At 38.5% G+C, this 23,092-nt stretch overlaps 1 protein-coding gene across 6 annotated transcripts in view; it reads left to right on the top strand.

Moving 5' to 3' along the window:
• The window catches only part of CPQ (carboxypeptidase Q), a 165,815-nt gene that overhangs the window by 61,183 nt on the left and 81,540 nt on the right, over positions 1 to 23,092 (top strand). For all 6 annotated transcript variants that reach the window (XR_011324087.1, XM_069779732.1, XM_069779730.1 and 3 more), the window contains one exon: positions 1,509 to 1,716. Coding sequence is in view for 5 of the 6 variants with exons in the window: in XM_069779732.1 (XP_069635833.1) it covers positions 1,509 to 1,716 (208 nt within the window). In the remaining variant the exon portion in view is untranslated. The remainder of the gene's footprint in view (positions 1 to 1,508; positions 1,717 to 23,092) is intronic.

Below are 23,092 nucleotides of genomic sequence, written 5' to 3' on the forward strand. Positions count from 1 at the left end.
TACAAAGTAGACCTGAAATAAAGGGTTGCAGATGTATTATTTCAGCTTACAGATTTACTGCAGAGGATGGTCAGTACTGGAGAGCTGCTTATTCAGTTTTACCCTAATATTTCAATGCGCACTTCTAAGCTTATTTTAGGATTTAGGACATGTAATTGTATGCCCATCGATTTCTGATCATTATTGTGGTATCAGAATGGTTCTCAAGTGTTCTTTGAGTCTGTCTGCTTGAAACAGAGTATTTTTATTTCCTTTTTTTTCCTGTCTGTGAAACAAAGAGTATTTTTATTCCCATTTTACAAGTGGGACATGAAGGCAATGAATGATTTAATATCGGGCGTATTTGCGAATTTGGGCATACATCTAGATCCTGATTTCTCTTTTTTCCCCCACACGTTTCTTGCTGCTGTATCTGGCTTTATATACAACTTCACTTCAAAAGCGTTGACTTCAGCTGCAGCTGTAATGGTCAGGACTTCTGCAAGTCAGAACCAAAGATCTCAACAGAAGCAGCACAAAATGAGAAATATGTAAATAATGGCCAAATGTGAAAAAACATTGAACGAACTTGCTAAGGCACTTGTCCATTACCTTTTAGCGATCCTGTGATGTCAGACGTGGAATCGCTCACTTCAGTTAGCTCTGCATACAGCAGGGGTAGAAGGAGCCTCTGGAAGGGAAATAATTGCTTTAAATAGTCATGAAACCATCTGCAGCTTTCTGAGAGGAAAGAAGTCACTCCATATCGCACTGTGAATGTCAGAGGAACTTCGTGATTATTTTTAGGGGTTTATTTTTTTTCCCCTTTTTTTTATTTCCACAAGGCATAGCTATTCCTAAATGGGAGACACTGAAGCCTTACATCTAGTGATGCATATTTTTCTTCTTCTTTGTGTAATTTGTGTAAAGTTAATTGTTGTGGGCTATTTGTTTGTTTGGTTTTTTTTAATTCTCTTTCATCTACAGGTAGTGGTTGAAACCTTGAGTGTACTGAGAACGAATAAATGTGCTTTTTTTTTTTTTTATGGTCTCATTGTCTTATTTTTCCTGAAGTCTCTCATATTAGTGCTTTTCAAAATAGATCTCCAGTCTGATGTTGAAATAGCTGAAGTAGTGAATTTAATTTCATTACTTGTCACAGGGAGAAAAATGCACTTCTTACAAACTGTTCACTTACCAGCTTTTCATTGCTTTTCTTCCTAATAAAGCACTGAAGGAAGTGTGGTATCAGAGCATTTACTACTGTAATGTCAAAGCTTGGTAATGACCTAAATAGAGCTGACACAGAATAGCTTTTAGACATACAGAATGCTAACAGTCAGATATTCTGATTAGTATAACAACACTTGATGTATTTTATCAAAAGGTTTATTTAAAAACAGTAAATATATCCTTTTTGAGAGTCTGCTGGGGATGGTAGTGAAAGTGGTCTTTTTAATAATTCTATAATAATGATAATAATTTACAGAGCTAAGTCATTAACACTGTTTTTATTGTTCTTTTCACAGCCCACATACTGGGTGGCAGAATTACCAGCCTGATGTGCCCCAGATTCCCACTGCTTGCATCTCTGTGGAAGATGCTGAAATGATGTCACGAATGTCTTTCCGGGGCACTAAGATTGTTGTGCACCTGAAGATGGGGGCTAAAACCTATCCAGACTCTCCTTCCTTTAACACTGTGGCAGAGATAGTTGGAAGCAAGTACCCAGAGCAGGTGAGTGAGAATATACAAAAAGAAACTTAATAACTTATTTTGTTCTTTAAAATATGAAAAAACAAACGCAAAGAACAGCCCTTGCTAAGAAATCCCTCAAGCGAGTAACTCAGTCACCTGTTCTTCTACGTTTCAGACATATCGGCTTTGCAGTCTTTTTCAGGTAGCAGGTTTGAAACCACCAGGCTCAGTTCTAACGTACTAGGGTATATTTTAGAAAACTGTAAGAATTACTGTGTTCTAAGAACAGGAAGTTCAACTAAACTGTACACAATTTAACCTCCTCCTTTTCGTTTCTCTGCATAGGCTTACAAAGAAGCATGTATGTAAGCAGAAGGGAGATCCTAGCACTGTAACGAATACAGTTATTGTTTTAAATAACGAGTAGTAAGTTAAGGTTGCCATAATGATTTGTGCTTGGAGTTTGCTTATTGTTCTGTTAATAATCTTCAAGTGGTTTCTTGATCAGGCAAATAAGCCAGGTTCTGCTGTCCAGAAATAAAATTGTTTGCCTGAGTTTTTCCTCAGATGAAAAGTGAATGCAGGATGTCAGTTTAACTTTTTTGAAGATGGTGTTTCTTATACAAATCATTGCTGCATTTAGCAGGAGTTTTATGTGTGTTAGTTTGGAGGAATAAACCATCTGCGCTAAAAAGTATTGCAAATTCTGTTTGAACACTAGTTAATCCTAAATTGTTGGTTTCCATTTTAAGACTTTTCTTCTTGCTTTCTCTTTTCTTCCAACTTCTTAGCCAAAAATCATGCAAACTAGATTTGTGGTACTGAAGGATTTGTGCCTGGTATGAGGTCTTCCATGTCAGCTTACAACATGGAATGCTTTTTCTGGCAGTATGGTTTATTGTGAAAATGCTGATGCAAGCTCAGTTACAGCAGCACTAGAAATTGCTGCTAGAGTACATGTAGGGAGCCATGATTCTTTTTTAAACATTGTAGTTTTCTAACCTCAATGGAAAACAAGAATGACTATCTCTGTCCTTTAAACCAGGCATAGCTCTTAAAAGATTTTATGTTTTCTGAGATGGTAGTTCTGTAGCTCTGGCTTGTGATGTCTAGAGATCCTCAGTGTTAGCATGAATGTATTGTTTCAGAAGCTTGATCACTGGGCAGGGAAAAAGTAACTACCCTTATGGCTGGTTGGATTACATACCATCACCTATGAGTCTAGCTTCATGAAACAAGTATTTACCAAGTTAAAGACAATGCCCCAACTTCTAAATTAGGGTACAGTTAATTTAATTTTATGTCATCTGAATTTTTAGCCGTGCTTCTGACCAACTAATAGGCTATCTTTCCTGAATTATGTTTGGTGTATTCAAAATTCGATGTTTCAATTTAGGTTATGAAGTGTCCAAATGTAACCTTCAAAGATACGTTAAGGTGCTAGCCTGTACTTGATTTTCTCTTTGCTGTCCTGCTGTTTCTTTAAGTAATGAAATGGATTGGGATCTCTTCACTTCTTCCACTGAGAAGCTCAGTTTTTTGAAACACTGGGTAAAGACTTATTTACAAGCCCCCTGCTGATGTTAATGGGAGTGGTAGTGGACACACTTTGAAAATGTAACCAAGAAACAGAAAAATAAAACAAGTGAATGTTTAGGTTTTTTAGTACTCAGTTCCTCTTGGAGCCTTAATGGGTGCTTCACCACTCTCATTCCACTGTGTTACTCCGGTAAAAATGGGAACCATCTAGCTATTTAGGCAATAAAATACATTGCAGACCCAAACTCTTACAATGCCTTTTATACCAAAGTGTTTCAAAATGCAGTGCAAATCCAGGGGAGTAGAAAGGTGCCATTTCCACGGGCCAAAATTTCAATTTAAGTTTTGAATTGAAACAAAGCAAATCTCTGAACTCTGGGTGAGAAATCAGCAGCGGGTGGTATCGCTTTTACAAAGGTCTAAAGCAAAACAGTTTGAAATTAGGCTGAAGCCTGTGAAACATAACTGGTCACAGGTATTGGAGCAAATTATAGCTTAAAAAACTGGAATTTAATTGAAAATGAGGGTCGTTGTAGGATACCAAAGATGTCTAGTGAGATGTGATACAGTTCTAGATGTAATTGCACGTTAGGCATGTTTGTGTTCATCTATATATTGACCAGAATTTAATGTACTGCTTGATTTATAAATAATTCATTAATTCCTCCTATGAGATTTTAGCATGTTTATTAAATATAATCACCAAGAACTGAAATAATATTTGTCTGAAAATTTTATGTTACAAGCAATGTTGAATATTATTATTAAAATCCTTTAAAGGAGAAAACAATTTATTGTTTTTTCTTAACATGGTTTTTTTTCTTTGTTTGACCACTCTTGTAGAGTGTCCAGTTCAGTTCCTCCTTTTTAAGTCATTTTTCCAAGTGTTTTGTGTGGATTCTTGCATATAGCAATGAAGGGGGGAAAAAGTAAAACTAGAAAAATGTTAAGGAAAACAGAAAAAAATCCTAGTTGAAATATTTCTGACATATTTTTCTAAAAGTTTGCTGTATTTTAAACTTAGTGTTCTTAAAATCTTGAAATACATGCTTAGTTTTGCTGTTGCAAGAAATGTTTGATATCATAAAAATTAATACTCAGAATTGTCAAACTTGCAAATCTTTGTTTAGGCACCTATGCTTAACCAACACATTTACATTCCTGAATAACTTAAAGCAGTAAAAGAAATGTAATTACTGCTTTGTGAAGCATCAAGCTCTCAGGGACTCATTCATCTTCAGAAGCGATGATGTGACATGGGTGCAGATGTCCTGTTGCTTTTTGAGGCAGCTCTGCACCCAAGGCATGCAGGTACTTTTGAAAAATTCACCCACTGATACTTCAGGTTTCTGTTCTGCTTTATCCTTTCTGTTTGGCCAGCCAGTAGCAGTAAGCAAATGCCTTAGCATCAATTGCTCCAACGAAGGAAAATGTACTTTCAAACCTGCTTAAGTTGCAACTTTGCAGTACCAAGTTTTCAGGTGGTGTGGAAAGCACCTGAACAGAAAAAGGAAATGGATTTTGTCATGCTGTCAGTAAAGTTCAGTGTCTCACGAATGTCTCTGGTCTGTTTATCTTTGTATTATCCCTTCTAAGTTAGGGAAGGGCTGCTTTCCCAACACAGGACCCTTGCTACTGTCAGAGTGGGCATGACTGTTCATGTTCTGAGCAGAGACATCCACCATCCTCGCCGTCAGTCCTGGGGTCCTTGTTTAGTGGCTGCTGAGGCCTGAATACCTGTAGGTGCCCAAAGGAGGTGAGCCTGTGCCTATAAGATAATGAGTTCAAGATCAAGCTTTTTTTCATACAAACAGATTGGAAGCAGTGGGACCAAACATGCTTATGACTTGATGCCCTGGAAGCCTTTCTGAGCTTGGGATCCCATTCTCACAGTGCTTAGGACAGCAGCGAGAGTGGTAAACCTGTGGGTTATGGGATTTAACATATTTAAGCCTTTATGACTGCTGACAGTTGAGCGAAAGAGTTTGTGAAATGAGAAAGGTATGGTAGCAGAACCTGCTGAGGTCCAGGCTATTGCAGGTTAGAGACATTTGCAGTCCATTCCTGACTTTTATCTTGGAGAAGGAGTTTTTGAAGCACACTGTTGAACCTGGGACCATGCTGTTAGCATCCTTTTGTACTGTATTGTATATTGGTAAGATGTTTTATTTAAACTATGTAAATTGACACTGGAGACTGACTGACTGAGAAATTCACAAGTTAACTAATGTGGTTTTCATTTGAAATTCAGGCAGAGCTGGCAGTAAAACATATTTGTCTTCTCATTTTAATACAGATGTAACATGATTGGTCTTAAAGTGCAGAAGCAACCATCCCCATCTCTGGGGAAATGCTATAAATAGCAGCTGTTTCTTGTTAGTCTGGCTTCAATGTACCTAATGTGCCAAACACGGAACCACAAAATACTTGATTAACTGAAAAGGTATCAAAGTGGATAAAGATATAACTCTTCTATAATCCTGACTTTCAGCGTCTTTCTGTACTGCATATTTCTTGGTGTGCAGTGCTGTTTTACTTATCTTACAGTTACTAAGTGATGGGAAAACTGTTTCCTAAGTGCCCTACAAAGTACATAAATTTAATTGTTGCTCATTATTGTGTGATCTAGCATAAATACTGTAGACCAGAAACAGAGGAGCTCATAAGTGGCTTTTTTTGAATCCTGAAGAGCTGTTCCAGGAATTCACTCTACACAGCTTTTTTGCCTCCTGTTTTTATGGAGTGCCATATCTACAAAATGTACCATTTGAAAAGTGACTCTATTTTGAACACCACAGGCATAAAAGACCATTGAAGAATGTACTGTAGCTCTGAGCCAAGTTTGGACAGCACTTTGAAAGTAGCAGTCCCAGGAATGACCTGAGAAACAGAGATCCTAAGGTAATAGATTGTGAAGTTCTCTACCAATCTGTGATTGATGTAACAGAACCTGTTCTACAAAGGAAATGGCAGCTTATTTACTTTTTCATTCTTCTTCCTTTCCCTGTTTCAAAAATCAGCCCTCTCTTGGAATTTGTGATACTGGGCAAAGCTCCAGGGAACAAGAGAACATGAAAATTGTCCAGGCTTCTGAGCCTGTTAGGCATTCATGCACATAAGGGAAGAAATAATTTGTAGACCAAAAAAAAACCCCAACCCCAGGAAAAAAAAAAAAAAAAAAGACTTCTCTGAAGATGTGTAATACTCAGTACAATGTTGTTTTATGGCCTGGCATCAGTTCTACATATGTTAACAAAATGTCTATCCATTAGCCCTTTGATGTGGCTTCCAGATATCCCTATGCTCAAACTAAATCATGCATACAATAGAGCTTTGAGTAGAAATGTTTTAAGAGCCTGGTGCCATCACGTTATGGCTCCATTATCACATTTTCTCCATGTGGATTGTTTTGCTATTCATTCCAAAATGTTGAAGGGTTTGTAAGTGCACTTCTGTGAGCCTCTCTCCTGTGACTGTAAGCTGATGCCTGTCACTGCTAGAATTTAAGAGATGATTATGGAGATTGGGTTTTGAGAGTGCCAGTCCATTACTTCATGATAGTGAGCTGATGGGAAAGAAGATGACGAAAGAGAAATGGTGAAAAAGAAACAAGAGAAAGGCTGAAGAAAGAACACTGGCATTGTTAGGAAATGTTGTATTTTCTTTGAAGTTTTTGTATCAATATTTGCTGAAAGAAGTAGTACCCTCTGTGAGTGTGTTTGTTTTAATAGTAACAGGACTTTGTCCTATGAATTGGGGCGGTTGTTTTTAATAGTGTGCCTTGTGGGAGTGGCAATATTGCTGTCATTTGTTCTTAAAAAGAGGTCTTGTCATGATGAAAATAGTCAAATTAATATGAAACTGATATGGAGGAAAATTTTTCTTTGTAACTTGACCATTTTAAGAATGTGTTGGGTTTTTTTTACTGCCAGAAGGCCTAGCAAATTTTAAGACTAAAGTGCATGCTAAATTTTGTGGTGTAGAGCTTGGCAAATCTTCTAAAACTTGAATTGCCCATCTAAAACCCAAAAGCTGAAAGCATCTAATTCTGCTAGGGAGAACTTGGCAAGAGTTTGCCTTCTGGCTCTGAATGACTGATGTGCCCTAAAGTAGGCATGTGTTTTGGAAACCTCAATATCTGGGTATGCAACAAATACATCTTAAAAGTAATTTGTACATATGTGGTTCATTTTGTTAAGGGGCAACAGTTAAAAAGCATTGTACTACTTAGAGTGTGTGTCTGAAACATTGGTGGAACAAGTGAATGTGTATATGTGGAAGAAAGATTCAAAACAACTTAGATCTTTTTTAAAATTATTTTCCTGATATAGTGTTGCTGGAAGGCATCAGGTCAGATTCACCAGTGTAATGTGACCTTTGTAATGTTCAGTTCTTTTCAAAATGACTGGACCGCATCTATAAATGGGCAACTGAGGCGGGGGGGAGAGGGCCGTGGTAGTAGCAGATCTCTGCTGATCTTGGAGACGCCTGAAGTTGCTGTGTGTCTCAGCTTGGGGATGCCAGAGCAGAACCAAGAGATGTGTTCCACTGGGTGCAGGCAAGCCAGCAGCTCTTTGAAAGCATCCTCCTCTTGCCAGCTGAGGCACAGTAACCATCACTGCATACGAGCTATTGCAATATGAAGGAAAAATGTATCAGCTTTAGTTGCCATTGACACCTGGTCTCCAGATGGACCAGAGTGTGCTAACTCAACTCTCTGACACACAACTGGAGAAGAGAAGGCTCCAGGGAGACCTTATAGCAGCCTTCCTGTGCCTAAAGGGAGCCTACAAGAAAGCTGGAGAGGGACTTTTTACAAGGGCATGTAGTGGTAGGACAAGAGGTAATGGCTTTAAACTGAAAGAGGGTGGATTGATATTAGATGTAAAGAAGAAGTTCTTCACTGTGAGGTGGTGAGACACTGGAACAGGTTGCCCAGAGAAGCTGTGGATGCCCCATCCCTGGAAGTGTTCAAGGCCAGGTTGGATGGGCTTTGAGCAACCTGGTCTAGTGGAAGGTGTCCCTGCCCATGGCAGGGCTGTTGGAACTAGGTGATCTTTAAGGTCCCTTCCAACCCAAACCATTCTATGATTCTATGATGATTCTATGATATCCTAGATTACTACAGCACCAGGGTGACAGTGACAAGGGATGAGGTGGCCTTCCTCACTGGAGTCAAGTGGAGTTTGTGCTGCTGTCATCCTGCTATACATGTTCTGTTTAGATTCTCTTGAGGTAAGCTCAGACAGTGTGCTTTCTGCCTTCCACCTGAGCTTGGGTGTAGATATCACCGTATACACGACAGCTGGCTGCCTACCCCAGCCCCTTTCTTTTTTTGAATCCAGGCTGGTACCTGCCCAAAGCTACTTGCTAGACCTCTGCTCTGTGTGCTACTCTTCAGAGCGTACGGTTGGGTTTTAAATCCTCTAATTCCTAAACTGCAACCAAATAAATTGTGGGAATAGAAATTAAAAAGTAACATTTAGGGTGCTTGTTCTGTTGGCCAGCAAATTTATCTGAGCACGCAGTTTTGTAGTCCTTTTGATGATGTGAGTATAAGCAGATACACTTTTCTTCCCACCCATTCCTTTGTCTCTACTCACACACAGCAGTTTAAAGAATTACTGTGGGATTTTATTTCAGTAATAATTTACAAATACACATAGGGTTTACAGAATGGTTGTGAAAGCCTTTTTTCTCCACATTGACAAAGTTATCTTCTAAAATTACACTGCATCCCTCTTAATGCAAGAGTTTCTAAAGGGTAGTCCTGGGTTTGGCAGATGTGATACTTGCCTGAGGCATGAAGTAAGAAGCCGCAATATTGAGGAGGAAGGAGGAAAGAAACTATATTGTACTTTTCATTATGAACAAGTAGGTGCCAGAAATGCTAGTGTCGAGCATCAAGGATTAGTTTAAAACAGCTATTCACTACAGAAGTAGTCAAATATCTGCAGCAGTATGTTTGTATTTGTTAGGTGCAGACTATAGTATTTTTTAAGTGCAGACTGTATGTTTGACCTTGTACAACAGAAGGAGGACTACCAAGATAGTTCTTGTCCTAGTGAGTCTGCGGTCCAGAAGATGAGCAGAGTGCTAAAACAATACATCTTTTCCATGCAAGTCTAATGGGAAACTGCATGTCTAAGAGCATGTGGGTTGGATGTAGAGCGCTGTTCAACACAGATTCAGAGGTTCCCACACACAGGACCAATGTGGAGGAAGATCTGACAATGAGATTTTAGACGGTGGACGGAGTTAACATTGTTAATGGAGTGGAGGGGAAATGCTAAAAGCAGTGAAGTCTAAAATGGTCAGGTTGGGGCTGAAGTGAAAGGGGGAAAGAACTTGGTCTGCTCAATCACACTGAGATGCTGACAGTACAGGTGTTATTCTAAGAAACGTGTGGTTGCAGCAGCTGAGAGAGATGGTTACTCAATGATTTAGCAGAGTATCTAGCAGAGTTCGTAGTTTTGGTGGGCAGAGAGACAGTATTCTTGAGAAACACTGAACCAGCTGCAGAATTGTGAGTAGACTTGTTAGGGTTTCACGCATCACATTGCTGCTTTGTGAGAACAAGGAGTGCGGAGAGATGGTGAAAACAATAAACTGACCACAGTTGGCATGGTCATTAAGAAAATTAGTCTCAAGACCTTGGTTAGCTTCGTTAGTATGTGCTTCAAAATGTTGATATAATTCGTTCTTTTTTTTTTTTATACCATTGTTATATAGTTTTTTTATACAGTTTCATTGGCCTAGAAGGATTCCTCTAGGCTTCTGAGACCTTTAAGGCCTTGCACTTTGCCACTGTAGTTTTATTGTAAATGTAGTCACAATGATGCAAAAGTATTTATTATGGTTTGGCAAAGCAAAATACACTGTAAAGCACGTTATACCAGTAAAATTTGTCCAAAATTATTATTAATAAAATGTTAAAGATCTTGTGAGGCTGGCAGGCATAAATCTTAATTAAATCAAAGAATAAATTTTGTTCATAGAGTTTCTCAAGTATTATCGGTACTTATACCAACAGTATATCATGATGTAATATGTAAGTTATCTACAGTTTCATTGTGCACATATATAATTCTAATTAATTGTAACAGGTAAATGGAAAGTTTGGACAAATTCCCGATTTACATGGTTAACTCTTTTCAGTAGTACTTGTCAGAAAAGTAAACTGGTTTATGTGTTTAGGACTGAGATCCTATTTCTTCTTTACTGAAGTTGTAAAGAAAAAAAAGGACATGTTACAGGGTCTTTAACAGAAAATGTATTTTGTACTACAGGTTCTGTAGGTTTGCTTCTTTATACATGCCGAAAAGTATGTTCCTCACAGTCTGCGTCTGTTTTTCCCACTAGTTTTTATTCTGCCATTTATTCCATAGACTGGTTTACAAATTTGAACAAAAAGAAACTAAAATGCGTATTCTTCTGGTAGTTACATAGTCCCTTGACATCTGATTTCTATCACAGTGTTTGAATTTACAACCATCATTGTGAAATATTAGTCTCAAGAACAGTGTACAATGTCCTGGTATAAATTACTCAGAAAAAACCCTCTTATGTCCCATTTCATCTAATCATACATAAATTTTCATATAGAGGGTGGAGAATGGAATAATATCATGATGTAAGATGAAATAGTCTGTAAACCATACTGCCTTAGCAATTGCACCAAATCAGTGGTTTTTTCCTAGAGTGCATATAAGCAAATAGAAATAGGATTTTCCTTGTATTTTAAATATTTCAGCTCAGCGGGGAAGGATATTAATACTGTCTCAGTACTTCTGTATCACTTAAAATTCTGAGCTTTATTTTTTAATTGTGTGCCTGGTTTAATGATCATTGTGCTTAGTTTCTACTTTCAGTGATGTCAGCTGGACAAAGATTTTTCTAATCCTCTCCGTGTGCCAAGTTTAATGTGCTGCTTGTGGGAGAAGGTATTTAATGAAATAATATTCCTTCACTGTAATGGAATTTGTTGCTGTAAGCTATATGTATATGATAGTTTTAGGACACCATCTTCTGTGGCGTGCTGCTCAGCAGAGTAGAGCATATTCTACCATTCCAAATGGGAAATGTCTGTCATCCAGCTTCATGCCAGGAGAGTGATTACTGAGCTGTAAAACGTGATGTCCTCTGTCCTCTTCTTCCCCCTTTCAAATAATCAGGAAGAGGACCTGAGGTCACATTATTCTTTGTGAAGGAAAGGGAAAACAAGATCTTGAACTCTTGACAAGTATGTTCCTCTCTGTCTTATCTTACAAGCAGGTACTACAGCTTGTGGTCTGTTCTGCTTCTGTGATTTTGTTTCTTGGCATTGTAAACCTCAAGTCTTGGATTTATGTTCTCCACTTCTACTTGAAGTCCACTGACCTCCGTTTATATGCTAAAGTGTTCCAGGGATCTGTTCACTTAGCTGGAATTAATGTTCAGATGATACTTTATTTGACTGTCTCTCAACACGTTCTGCAAGTTGTTCTGCAAGTCTTTCTGGAAGACTGCAGCTGTGTATGTAAATAGGCTGTAGTTAATAAGCCTATTTATAGCAAGCCCAAGTCTGATGATTTTTTTCTCATTCATTAGAGTTTCCAACCTTCAAATAAGTTCAACAAAATAATTGGATTGCACCCTTACCCACTAAGTATGGTGCATTTACTTTTTCATTGATTAATTTGGTAGTTTAATTTAAAATTGCCGAGATAAATTTAAATGCTGAGTTTCAGGAAAGAGATATAGCTAAGTATAAAGAACTATAAATAAGCTGGCTTTGATAGGTTGGTTAAATTTCAACAAAATTTGTAAGGATATTCTAGATTATATGAAAATATATAAACTTTATATTCTTTTATCTGTGGACTTTGTTACACACACAATTTCCTGCTAGAGATCAATGTAACAGCCCTTGCTGCCCTTGCAAAATACTCAGCAAGTCTTTCAGAGTGCTTGAGATTATTCGTTGCACAAAGTCAGCAATGGCTAACACTCAAATTACTTGCATTTTCATTTATCTGTGACAGGTTTTTCTGTGAATTATAAAGAACTCAGGGGATGTTCACAGTCGCACTTCAGTGTGACCTTCTGAATCTGCTGGTGACTGGACCAGGGTAAGGGAATGAAGAATGTGATTGCAAGTGTTGGCAAGGTCACAAAGATAAAGTACTAAATACTCTGGACGAGAGAACAACAATTCAGAATAATCTTGGCAAATTCATAGGAACCATCAATACTCAGGATGAAATGTGATCTGCTTTTCTTTAGGAAGCAGAAATTGAATGTACAATGTGCCCTGGCAGGGTGGCTTATACAGGGTCCCTGCTGTATTCACTGAGAACAGTTGTAAGGTACTTAGGACTTACCAGGCGTGGTACAAATTGTGGCATAAAAGTAATGAGATGACATCCAACTTTTCCGTGGAAGAGCTGTCCTGCTCTGTGAGCAAGCATATTTTAGACAGATCCACAAGTTTGGGGGTTGAAGGGTCACACTTGAAGAACGTGTTTGTACAGAGATGAATGAAGGCATCTAGACAATCTTTCATGAGTGCAAAAAGCTCAGGCTCCTGAGAGAGCATCTGATCATTCGGCATGCTGTAATTGCTGCAGTTTGTTTCAAAAGCCTCTGCACTAAAGAAATTACTTTGTTTTTTTAATTATCTATGTAGCACATTTAAAGCTCTTTTAGTGACCTTTCAGCATAGGATTCTGCAATATCACAAAGCACGAATGTTAGCTATTTGAGATCTACCCAATAATGTAGAGATGGGAAAATACATAATTTGCATGTCTGTCAAATTAAATCACTTGCTGCTAAATTCAATTTTGTTAATGGATAAAGGAATCCAAGTTTGTGTTGAAAGCACAAAGAAATTTTATTTTTGTTTTCTAATAGTCAACTTTTCCCTAATTGGGAAAGGCTGTGTATATTTAAAGGAAAAACAACAAAAAATTGCAACCAAACCTTTCCCTGCTTAACAGAGAATCACTTAAGGTATTTAATTAAGGTGACCTTTGAAAGCTACTACGAAATTGAAGAAGGAGCAGCTAGCTTGCAGTAATTTTAGCTGTTTAAATGTAGTGGCACTGAAACTGTTTAAATTGCTGTAAATACAGTTTTAGTGGTTTGAAAGAATCTTCTTTGTCTATAATTGCATTTTCATTTAAATGTATATCTTTTAGGAATAGATAAGGGTTTCTTCTCTCAGGGTGGTGTAAAAAGATACTAGCATATTTTCAATAATTTCATTTTGCTTCTTTGAGCGCTTTAAAATCTCTTGTTGAATCTTTGAAGCAGAGAACTGATCTTTTTTTTTCCCTTATCTGAAACCACATATTTAATTGTAATGTGAATCATAATTGCTAATACCAATTTAAAGCTGGGATGTTGAACCAAGCAGAACCAGAGATGAAGGGATTATCCACACTGTGTTGAATAAATACAGCATCTTGCTGTGTGGATGCAACACTGACCTGGGATATGAGTGTAATGACAGTAGGTACTGTGGTGTCTTTCCCATCGTGTAACTCAAAACATTCATCTCTTGTAGTGTAGAATAAGAGACATCTCTTTCCCTCTCTTCCTTGGTGAACCAACTGCGATGATAAACTCTATCAGATGATAATCCACAGAAATTATTTATCTGAAACAATTAGCATAATGCTGTGCAATTGCTCTAAAGCTGACCTACTGAATTAGTAATTAAGAAACCTTAGTTTATCTAAGGTTCTCTAGGCAGTCCTGTGAAGAGCTTCCATTTTTTTCAGAGCTCTCTTCATTTTGTCTGCAGTGTCTCAGATTTAACCAAAACTTTGCCTCTAGAAGAAAAGAAAATGATTTTCTGGGACAGGTTTAACAAACATGCATCTTTAACAATTTTGTTCTGCAGGTGAAATTGGAATTGTTTGGATGTGTGTATCAATACATAAGATCAATATTTTAACAAGTGATAAATCTAAAATGTTTATCACGATCTTCTTTGAACCTTGGAAAAGGGATCTGAAAGTAACTAGCTTTTTTTCAGAGGTTTTTACACTATTTTTTTTAATGTTTCTTGAAAATAATAAAAATGAAGGAAAAATGATAGCATAGATAGCAAAATTGACTCAAACTGTGAGCAAAGGAATGAAATAATTCTGCGTCACTTTTTCACAAGCATAATAAATGGCACAAAAATATTTTAACTGTGATGAATAAAAACACTTTGTAGGTAACCCACCTATCACAAATTTACAAAACCAAAGGAAATGTGAATTCAAGATATCATGATGTGACTCTCTGTTTCAGTCTGGGACCTGGAGGTACAACCTTCACCACTAGAATACTACCCACACAACAGGTAATGCACTGCAGCGCTAAGTTTGCATTGGTGGGGATGCCAAATTTCTAACTCCCTTCCTCTCACATCCTATTGTCATAAAGCAGCAGCCTTTACCCAGATGTAATCCCCACCATCTGTCTTACTGCAGTCCCTTTTTGAAGTCGTGTGGATAGTCTTTCCTCCTTCTCCCATTTGTTTGAAATTAAGTGCAGGAAGAATTGTTTAGCTGTGTGCTACAGCCACATTCTTGCACTGTGGCCTGCAGAGTACCAAATGATGGAAACGGTTTTGGTGGTCGACAAAATGAGTCAGCTGGTAGTCAGGCTGCAGTTTTGGGAAGAGGAAGGAAGTGCTGTGCAGGTCTCAAGCCCGTGTCCTCTGTGGCTTTTTGGCTCAGCCATGAACGGGCTGTCATTTTGTGGGCCAGGAGCACGTTTTTGAATGAAGAGCTATATTGAAATACCCATTGCTGTCAACCTTATTTAATTTTGTGACACTTTAACTGTGCATCTGCTCTGCCATTCCCCTGCTGAGTGCCTGCAAACTTGGTGAATGCGCCTTCCCCAGCATTGCTGGTTTGGGCTGGGGAGTGCTGACTCTGCAAGGGCAAGTCCTGGGGAAAAATGAAGGCAGTCAGAGGTTGGGGGTTGCCACCGATTGTTTCTAAAGAGATTTTTCCTCTTCAGTTGACCACTTGGTGTAACCCAAGCAGTGCTAGGCATATGAGGCACATTTATTTCAGTTACAGATTTGTAGTAACTGCTCTCTGAGTTCAAGGTGACCTACAGAGGGTTGCCTCTCCTACCCAGTATTGTTACCTCATTTCTGATTTATGTGTTGAAAGGAAATGGGAGCAAGAAGTATTCAGAGAGTAGTTTCTCCTTCAGGTATTTATGTGTTAAAGCAACTCCAAAGCAACTGAATGTGCTAGCTGCTGTTCTGTCCTGAACCTCTCATTCCCAAGCAAAACCACAGAGTGACTACTCAAAGACTATTAGAAGCTCATCTGACAGAATTTAACCTTCTAGAATTGGCATGGTTGGTGTCCAGGCCAGAAGATGAGCCACCTGTGTTGCAATGTTAATGGTTAAAAGAGAGACAACATTCATGGCTTCCTGAGGTCTCTGCTAAAATGCTTCAAGTCCTTCCTGAAGCAGTCCCCATGAGTGGTGACGGAAGTCCTATTGTTCAGTTCTCTCTTCCTGCTTTTCAACAATCTCAGAGAATTGTGGAGTGAACTGTTAAGATGACATGGACTCAAGCACCAATAACATGTGGATGAGACAAGCCTACATATTCTTTCTTCCTTACCACGTATTTCTATAGTAATAGGACCAAGATTGTATTGATCTTGTGCTTAGGTGAGATCAGTTCATGAATGAAGAACAGTTAGGTGAAGGTGAACTTGACAGAGGAGAGTTCTGATGGGACAAAAAGGCTTTCTGAAGAATCCGCACACCTGGTACTTTTGTCTTCTACTGAAGATATGTACCCTATACTGATAAATTAGTCATATTCAAGATATTGATCCTTCTCTACTGCTCTTCAATTTTATGGGCCTATGCTATCTAAAAACACAGGATGAAAACTGTAAACTCAGTAGGTATGCTCCTCTTGTATGAGGGGCCACATTCTGACAAAGCTGTTGTAGATGTTACTTCTCAAAGTTGGTCCAAGCCTGTAGAATTAAATTCCGCAGGAAATAAGGGTTTTTACTGACCTTCTGTTCCAGACAAAGGCAGCTTCCTTTGACCTCACTTTCTCTGCCGTAGACATACAGCACCATGTACATCTGCAAACACTGTTCCTCCAGCAAAAATAAAGAAAACTTTTTAGAAGACATTCCAATATATGTTTTGCTCCCCTTGGAATAGGTTAAAGGACAAACAGCATATGAGAGATACTCATCCTGCAGAATGATACACTGCCAGTGGGTGTTGAACATGTACTCGTTACAGAGATTAATACATAGCCAGGGCTACTCTGATGCTACAGGTACAAATAAAGAACTTTTTATTTATTTAGTTTTTAAAAAAACAGCTAAGGGTGGGTCTAGTATTAGATTTTAGTCTGTTACTTTATGTCTTAAATGTCAGGGAAAGATCAGGCTTTGGGAGTAGGGGGTTCTACCGATTAAGGGGCACTAATCCCATGAAAATCTGTACCAAAAATTTAGGGCCTCCCCCCAGTAGATAGGCCGGTAGGTGAACTCAGGATAAGAAGCAGGAAAATGGCATCTGGCTGAAGCTTTCTCAATTTGTATCTGGGCTACAGAAGCATTTGGGGAGACATTGTCTTCTTCCTGCCAGTAGCATCTGGACAGATCAAGTACTTGGAAATAAAATTATCATTGGGGAGTAGTCTGGCATTTATATTTCCTCCTGTAGAGAAATGTATGTCCATGGTGGTATACAGCCCTGAGCAGCCAACCCTGTGAGGGTTCACACATGGGAGCCATCAAGTAAAAGGAACCCAAGTCCCCTGTCCAAGTGTGCAAATTCTGCTCTTGGATGAAGTCATTCCTTTGCCTGGGGTTTCTCTTGGATTTTGTAGTCCTTTCAGATGCCCAAATATTCGTGATGCTACACTGGCTTAAACTTAGTTTGCCAAAAGATGCAGTAGGCCAGATCCATGACTCATGATGATCTGTGTCTTTTTTTTTTTCTTTCATTATTTTGCTGGAAATTAAGCAGCTTTTCAAAGACTCAGCAAATACCAAATAACAGCAGCCTGTGTGCTGAGCTCCCATCCCAGTGTTCTGCTGACTTCAGTAGTTTTCTGCTGAATGCAGAAGCAAGATCTGATGTTAGTACCTCAATTTTAATGCTCTACACAACTCCGCTGTCCATTTTTAAATGTACTCTTCAAAATCTCTACAGTTTGTCTGCCAGTGGACAGGTAGGAGACAACTGCCAGGAGAAATGAATATAGATGATAAAGTGGATTCTCCCAAGGAAAAAAATCAGACTTCATATCCATTTATTAGAATTTTAACTTTCCCTTCTGCTTGCATCCTCCTTGTCCCAACCAGGCATGTCTGAGTGAATAAGGTTGTTTCTTTACTTACAGTCTCAGGGAGAGGGCTAGAAAGAAGAGACTTCTATTTTTACATTCATGGGAATATGTTAATACAACGATGAGGGGGACCTTAAGTACCAAGGAAAATGTATTCTAAATTTATTTTTATTTAAAAAAAAAAAATGCGGTATGTGCTGAATCCTCTTTTTGATTGCTGAAAGTTTTGTGTTGCACAGCCTGTCTTGCATACTTTTGAGAAGAATCTTTGGCTGGAAATGCATGTTATACACTGAAATAGGAATATTTTTGTTCATTTAAACCTGCTTATTCCAAGAAGAGTTGAAACATTTCGGGAGAAATTTTTGCTGTGTAAGATGCTTTGTTTCTGGGTGTGAAGGTGCACAAATAATATATATCTGACATGCTTGGCTATAGAGTTACATTGTTCTTGGCGATCTAATCAGGAAGATATTCAGTGAATGTTGTCAGAGCTGGGAATGGACCAGAGCAAGTATTTATAAAACAATTATAAAACAATAACTTAAGTGCAATTCACTTTTCCTTGAAATTCTAATCTGGCTGAGTTTCTTATAGAGATTTTTATTTAAATTATGTCTAATAACCAAAATTATATCTGCAAACTCCATTTTGATTAAGGCTTATACAGCTATTTATTTAAGAGGCTGTGTGGAGGACAAGGTGCAATGACTAAATTCAACAGATTCACTTGCTGGTTTTGGGGCCATATTTTTTTCTCCCTTTCTCCACCACTGGGAACCCATGCAGTGTCTTTTCTGCATTATTCTATATTAACTAAACATACTCTCAATATTTAACTGTATGGAGACGTCTTTTGAAACCTGTGACACTGTTTTCGACTTTTTGCTGTGTCTTATAAGAATGAAAAATTCTGCAGCTGAAAGTAGATGTGGTACTTTTGATTTACTGTCTTGTTCGAAAGTGTATGTGAAAGAGGTTCCCAGTGATGCTGCGCTCAGGAACTATAACTCTTCTGAAGATAAAAGAAATTGTTATAATCCTTTCACTGGCTAATTTCTGCATGCTGTAAATGGATTGCTGTGTATCCAGGGAAAATTGCTCAAGGGAAAAAGAGTTTGTGACTTTCATTTAGTGCATTTTGTGCAGCAGTTACTAGGCTAGACAGAATGATTAATAAATTACTGGTTTAGTAACTTGGAACGAATCACTTTTGCTGTAACTGAATTACTAAAAAAATCATGCAACAACAATAAAAGGTTTTTACAGTGAAATTAAATATTTTGAACAGTGCTTTCTGTACTTGACAAGCTAATGTACCCTTTTTATGGAATAAATTGCTTTACTGTGGCTTAGGAGGGGGAGATTTATTAAGATGCTACAAGCGATTGTGCTGGAGAAGTGCGTCCCCTTCTTTCTTTTTCAATGTGGTTTTAGTACTGGAATTGCCTTAGTATGCTCTTGCCCACCCTGACATGCTGTGACAGCAAGGCGGCAGGATCAAGTCAGTGAAGTTGAAGCTCCACTCTGTGAAGCTGACCAGTGCAGGCAATGAGGCCAAGTGGAGATGCATCAGGACCCAGTTGCACCGATATAGTCATATTCAGTCTGCTGCAGTTTTAGTTCGTAGAAGTCCACGGCACTGGCAGTGTCTCCATCAGGTTGGGAGAACTGAGGTAAATGCTCAGGAAGCAGCAGTTAGGTGACTCCGTGACAGACATGTACTGTTGTCATGGTTTAACCCCAGCCAGCAACTAAGCACCACGCAGCCGCTCACTCACTCCCCCCCCATCCAGTGGGATGGGGGAGAAAATCGGGAAAAGAAGTAAAACTCCTGGGTTGAGATAAGAACAGTTTAATAGAACAGAAAAGAAGAAACTAATAATGATAATGGTAACACTAATAAAATGACAACAGTAGTAATAAAAGGATTGGAATGTACAAATGATGCACAGTGCAATTGCTCACCACCTGCCAACCAACACCCAGCCAGTCCCCAAGCGACGATTCCCTCCCCCACTTCCCAGTTCCTATACTAGATGTGATGTTCCATGGTATGGAATACCCCGTTGGCCACTTTGGGTCAGCTGCCCTGGCTCTGTCCTCTCGCAACTTCTTGTGCCCCTCCAGCTTTCTCGCTGGCTGGGCATGAGAAGCTGAAAAATCCTTGACTTTAGACTAAACACTACTTAGCAACAACTGAAAACATCAGTGTGTTATCAACATTCTTTGCATACTGAACTCAAAACATAGCACCACCAGCTACTAGGAAGACAGTTAACTCTGTCCCAGCTGAAACCAGGACAACTGTCTTATACCTGAAGCATCAGACTGGTTTTGAAGAGTCTTTTGACCCTTATCTATTTTTCCTCCCTAAAATAAAGTGTAAAGTTTCTCAGACAAGGATATAGGTCAAGTGTTTCAAGGTTCCTATGAAGTGCCTAATCCAGAATGGCTTTTCTGCCTGTGTTTTCCAGGCAGAGCAACCAGAGGCATTCTGAGATTCAGTTTCCTGGCTTGGTTCATGTCCTTTGTGTTGATCACATTTCCTCTAACCTTTTAGCAATCTCAGCTGAAGTTCCTTTGTATGTACAGAATACTTAACGTTTGTCACACGGAGCGTTTTTTTATGTATATGCTTGTTGTTTAGGGTTTTTTGGAGCATGTTTTTGCCAGTAGAAAGCAGACTTAATCATGAGCTGTGCTTTTTGTGATACTTCGAGCGAGCAAACAGGGTGCATACAGTTTACTTCTGTGTTCAGCAGTTCCGGCAGAGAAACCAAACAGCCGTATCTGTTTAGACTGCCTCCATTCTGCTGAGCCTTTGTAGCCTTGCCAAAGTTCTCCACATCACTGAGCCTCCCCATGAAAACCAGAGACCACTTCACTTTGTTCACGGGGCTGAAAGCTGCTCACAGTGTGGGATTTGGGGAGTGAAATTCTTTCAAGAATGAATTACACTCAACCAGTTAGAGTCATCAGAGGAGTAAATCAAAGGGATTATTTGTTTTGACTCGTGCCTGATTTGTTTTTAACAATATTATGCTCAGTCAGAAAATTAAAAAAAGCCCCTTAATTAAGTGTGATATTTTTATAAGCAAGAAACAGGCAGAAGAATCTGGCTTAGCTTTCACTGTGCCCTCCGAGTAAGAACTTTATCATCAGAACCGTACTGGCTTCTTTCTATTATGTCTTATAATGGACAACAATCATGCTTTAAAAATTGGGTGAGAGGATTGTGGTTTGTATAATATAACGCTTAAGCAGGGGTCAAAAGATTGTACCTATATCTAAAAATTTGTTCATGGGAACTGCTCTGCTTCTATAAATTGTTTATAAAGAATTAAAACCAAAGTGACAGAAATGCAGATGCCATGATATGAAGTGGGCAAAGCAGAATTATTTTAGGGAAAAAAAACCCCTTCTTTTGTTTTTCAGTTTTCCAAACATTTGAAAGCAACTGTGATGGAATATAACTTCAGACTGCAGAACTATTAGCAAATATCCTTACAAATAACCACTGAGGAAACTACTTCTTATCCCAATACTATTTCCAGCAGGTTGTGCTTGTAAACTACTTTGGAGACTTAAGGAAAGAGAATAGGAATGAACTGTTGCTTTCAACATTGTTAAAGTATGTTAAAAATTATGCTTAAATAGTCAATGTTATTAGCTCAGAATTCTCATTGCTCAGCTACAAAAGTAATTAATTCTTTGATTATGAACTTAAGAAAGGTTTAGTTGAACTAGTTAAATAGGCTGTATAATGGCAAGTGAAATTTATGAGGAACTGCCACTGTATAACCTTTGGTAAAGAGATTTCAGCAGATAAAACAGGTAGGTGTCTTTGTCATTTTATCATTAATACCAGATCAGTTGCACATGCAGTGGACCTGTAAGGAAACCTATGTAATCAGTACTAATGAATAGCATTTTGACACTATTGACTTAAATTGTAGTGTTTATAGCTGGAAAATATTAATACCGTGAGTCCTGTAGGATTCAAAACAGGTTTAAACAGTTAACATGGCTTTATTAGATGGGATAAAATGTTCTTGAGAAGACATTTGAAAATTTGATATTTATGCAACAGCAGGGCTGAAGGAGGGGATGGGAAAAATTTGCAACTTTAAAGATGTGATGGATGCCACCTCTGAATCTAGACATAAGATGTAACTGTATCTAGGTGAAATTACCATGTTCCTTCATTCAAAATTGTGTCTTTTGGAAATTCAGTTGGCAATGAATATTTTTTAGCTTATGCAAATTTTTATCAGAACAGAAAATGTTTTGGACAGTGCTAGTAGATGATGTTTAGAGCTGCATTATTTGACTATTTGTTATGATAAATGTTTATAGTGTGTTAGTTACAGTAGTTAATAATAAAAAGCTTTTTATCCATTGCTACTTTAAAATCAAATATGGGGACCAAAATGGCTTTGCATTCGCTGAAAGTATTTTTTCTGAAAGTGGTCCTGTTAACGTGGGCAACCTTCAGTCTTATTAAAGGGGATAGAAGTTAGTTGTATTTTAACCAGTACCATGTAAATGTTCCATCACACTGAATGTTGGTGGTGACGACATCTGTGACCTCGACTGTTCTGTTGCGTCCTGTGCTACACCAGTTGCAGCTGTGTCACAGCAGTGCCTGCCGGCTTTGTGTCATCCTTACTGGTTTTTAGGTTCAGGTCACTGAGCATCTTGCAATAAGGACTGACAGTCTGAAGCTGAGTAGATGTTCTAGAGGAATGAATGAAATAGGTTTATTGTTTTGGCTTTAGTCCATGGTGCTGAAGAGGTACCACCTGTGCTGGTAGAAGGGTGGAATTTCACAAGCACTGAAAAATCTGGAGTCAGTTATCCAAATCTTGCAACCCAGAGACAGTTATCCATGTGCGGTTACCCTCTGTGGAAATATTTGGTACTTGCTAAACTTACGGTCCAGTAATAAGAAAAGGAGACTGAGCAGTGTTCTCATCTAAAACAAATAATATGATTGCCCTCCTAATTTTGCTATATTCAGATATCTGTAGTTGTGTCCATAGTATCCCAGGTTTTCAGGACACTTAAACAGAATAACAAGGTAGTTAGCCTCCCAAAGATTTTACAGTTGAAACTGGGGATGAGAGAAGAGTTAAGTGGATGACACATAGGGAGCAATTAAAATACTGCTTTGTAGAAAGTTTGGAAGTACAGATTTTGAAATAAAAGTTCCAGAAGTTAAGAGCAAGTACAGAAAAGCTGTTTGACAGAAGTGGGGGAAGCTCAGGGATTAAACTCACTAAGAGGATTTTGAGGTATGGGGAGTGACATGGTTGGGCAGTAGAAAGAGAAATCCTTTTACTCTGTCATGTTTAACTGAGGAATTAGGAATGTCAGAGAAAAGGAGGTTACAAAGGGGAGGTAATGAAAAAGGATGGAGAGAGGTGTGAATCACAGTATGTGCACAGGGAATTAAACCAAGAACGACTTCAGAAGATAGTGAGAGAGAGGAGACCCAAGTTTTTTAAATCCTGACAGAGAGAGAAAAATGAGAAATGG

The sequence above is a fragment of the Haliaeetus albicilla genome, chromosome 3, assembly GCF_947461875.1.
Source record: "Haliaeetus albicilla chromosome 3, bHalAlb1.1, whole genome shotgun sequence".
Lineage (NCBI taxonomy): Eukaryota > Metazoa > Chordata > Aves > Accipitriformes > Accipitridae > Haliaeetus > Haliaeetus albicilla.